The 2,777-nt window shown below is 35.1% G+C and overlaps 1 protein-coding gene across 1 annotated transcript in view; it reads left to right on the top strand.

Moving 5' to 3' along the window:
- The first annotated feature begins 335 nt into the window (after positions 1-335).
- Positions 336-2,777, top strand: part of LOC118432210 (protocadherin gamma-B5-like) — a 7,086-nt gene continuing 4,644 nt past the window's right edge. The window contains exons 1-6 of the mRNA XM_035843738.1: positions 336-401; positions 770-859; positions 1,667-1,759; positions 1,896-1,997; positions 2,221-2,334; positions 2,595-2,691. Coding sequence (XP_035699631.1) covers positions 1,980-1,997; positions 2,221-2,334; positions 2,595-2,691 — 229 coding nt within the window. The 5' untranslated portion in view covers positions 336-401; positions 770-859; positions 1,667-1,759; positions 1,896-1,979. The remainder of the gene's footprint in view (positions 402-769; positions 860-1,666; positions 1,760-1,895; positions 1,998-2,220; positions 2,335-2,594; positions 2,692-2,777) is intronic.

Below are 2,777 nucleotides of genomic sequence, written 5' to 3'. Positions count from 1 at the left end.
TCTGAAAATGAAATGTTCCCACTAATCGCTATAGGTGAGGCAGTTACAACCTTGGATTTCTCCGGAACCTTTGGGGTGGACATCACAAGCATCGCCCTAACATCACAGACACCGGGAGGATACTTCAGCTTAGACCTACAGGATAATGCGACATTTGTTCCCTTAGTTTTGGATCAAGATATTGATAGAGATGCGGTAAGGAACAATCATTTATTTCTAATTGGAAATACTGTAGCGATACTTCATAAATGAAGGAAAATGATATTCATAAAAAAAGGAATATATAATATATTTAGTATACATCTTGCCTTCTTTGTTCCAAACTGCAGCCACCGTTCAATATTGATGGTTCGATCAGAATTCTACTGGAGTGCATATCTCCTGTAAACGGCAATGTACCGGTATGTAATATATTTCATGTATAACCTCACATTGGGTATTCGTACGGTCAAAGAAATGCAAATTAGTCCTCTGACAGATTATGAGTTTAGGTTTTGAAGATGTTTTTTGGTCTATTGTTACACATGTTATAAGTATATATGGGATACATTACCATTCAGTACATTTCTAGTTGCGTATTCGATATAAAAAAAATAGAAGAAGAATATTTTGGGTTTCCTGCACAATACCTTCTGCCAACATGTATATGTTATTGGTTTAGATGAAAATAGACACATGACATTACATTTAAAGGTTAAATATATTTTTCACTGTACACAATTCTATATTATCTTACTAGCATTGAGAAAATATTTGTCAACTTCCTCAGAGATCGACGGTAATAATTGTCACAATAACGGATGAAAATGACAACAGCCCCGAGTTCCAAGAAACACCCTATAGCACTACCGTTAGTGAGGTATGTTAACAAATTGTTTGTCATGAAAGTAAAAACAATCAAACATCACTTCCTATTAATGTGTATGGAATGAAATGTAATGTACTTGCTGCAGTGGAAGTTACGATTTTGATATCTAATGTTCTTGATACGCTATACAAATTATCTTTAGGTAGATAGTTCTTGTGAGTAAGAATGGATTGTAGATTTGGCACCCCTTTCAACTGCAGGGGTATGTTTATTGTGAATTTAAAAAAATGACCCAAGAAGGAGTTGAGGGATCGTATTTGGTACTTAGCTTATCTTGCGGTATACAATATGCATACCTAACGGCAAAATTTTATAAATCTCGTTGTTTCGTTGTTTCGTGACGGAGAAAGAGAGGAACACACGTCAGATAGATATAAATAATGCATATGGATAGCTAGTTTAGATTTTCAATGCTATAAGTCCATGGTGATAAATGGTGTAAATTTATCAAGTTCATACGTTGGACTATGCTATGCTGGTAGTGAAGATTATCAACTGATATAATTTATGTGAATTGGGCCATTATTCTCAAAATTAATTATTTACAGAATCAATAACAAGTATTCATTATAGATCAGTCGCAAAAGGTAACATTATTGTGCGATATGGGATTTTAGAATTTAACAAAGTTACCCTAATTGATAGCATATTTTACCTCTTGATAAAGATTTTACCCCTTGTCTCACTGGATACAGAATGTTCAAAATATATGCTAGGCATTCCGCATTAAACATATTGACTTCAGCTACTGTATAAATGTACCATTTCTTTTTTTAAATTCGTGATTTTCCTCCACAGTACTCTCAAGTTGGATCAACCATTTTCACATTGATAGCTACAGATATTGACAGTGGGGCAAATGGACAAAGAATCTTCTCTTTACTCAGCAATGTAAGCAATTATGCCTTAGTATCCACATTTGCAATAGAACAAGTTAGCAGTCTGTTGTTTTCAACTTTACATTTGCTCAGTTTGGAACCATGATTTGTATGAGGAATATATTGCTCTTAATTTCATCCCCTATCAGATTTCCTACTTTTCTGTCGGACGAACTGGAGATGTGACCTTGTCGAAGTCGCTGGATTATGAATATGGTGAAAAGCAGTTTGAAATGTCAGTGCAAGTTCGGGTAAGTTGAAAAGGGAAGTTATTTAACATAAAGAATTTTCAGCATTTAGGAATGTCTGTCATGGAGTGTTAAGCCTTTAGGTCTACATTTATAAACTTCGATATACATTGCTTGGTTGATTTTCGTTGTCTGTTTTCAATGCTTCGATTGTCATTACTTGAAAATAAATGTCTCACTTTTATACATTTGTCTATGTAATGCATTATACTGTTTGTGTTTTCAGGACACTGGTAACCCGTTTAGAAGTTCCGTCACAACACTGATCATAGCTGTAACTGATGAAGATGATAGTGATCCGGTCTTCCAGCATGACATCTATGAAATTACTGTAATGGAGGTAAGCTATTTTCCTGTTTAATAGCTGTAAGACCTTGGTGGCCATTTAAAAACAATTACTTACTAGCCCATTAATATTGCTATCTTCCACACATTATTTCTTAGTAGTGTGTTCAAATGAGCTCAAAAGTAAAAGTTCCAAATAAAAAAAAGTACAGAATATATGGACTGTAAGGAATGGCTTTACGTTTATGTATGATGGTATTGAAAGACCTTTCTCCTCCTTTAGCTTGCAATAGAAATAACCATATTCAAATACAGAATGCGACAGGGAGCCTGAACACATCACCTGCTGCCATCCTCGCCTATGATCAAGACTTTGGAATTAACCAGACACTTGCCTACTCACTGCAGGAAGGTTTGTCTAACAATTATCAGTTTCCGTTAGATTACAATAAAGGGTTAATGCCCCGGCCCGAGGTGTATATGGTGAGATAATCCCTG

This window comes from Branchiostoma floridae, chromosome 15 (genome assembly GCF_000003815.2).
Source record: "Branchiostoma floridae strain S238N-H82 chromosome 15, Bfl_VNyyK, whole genome shotgun sequence".
Taxonomy (NCBI): domain Eukaryota; kingdom Metazoa; phylum Chordata; class Leptocardii; order Amphioxiformes; family Branchiostomatidae; genus Branchiostoma; species Branchiostoma floridae.
This window is presented reverse-complemented; position numbering and strand designations above follow the sequence as displayed.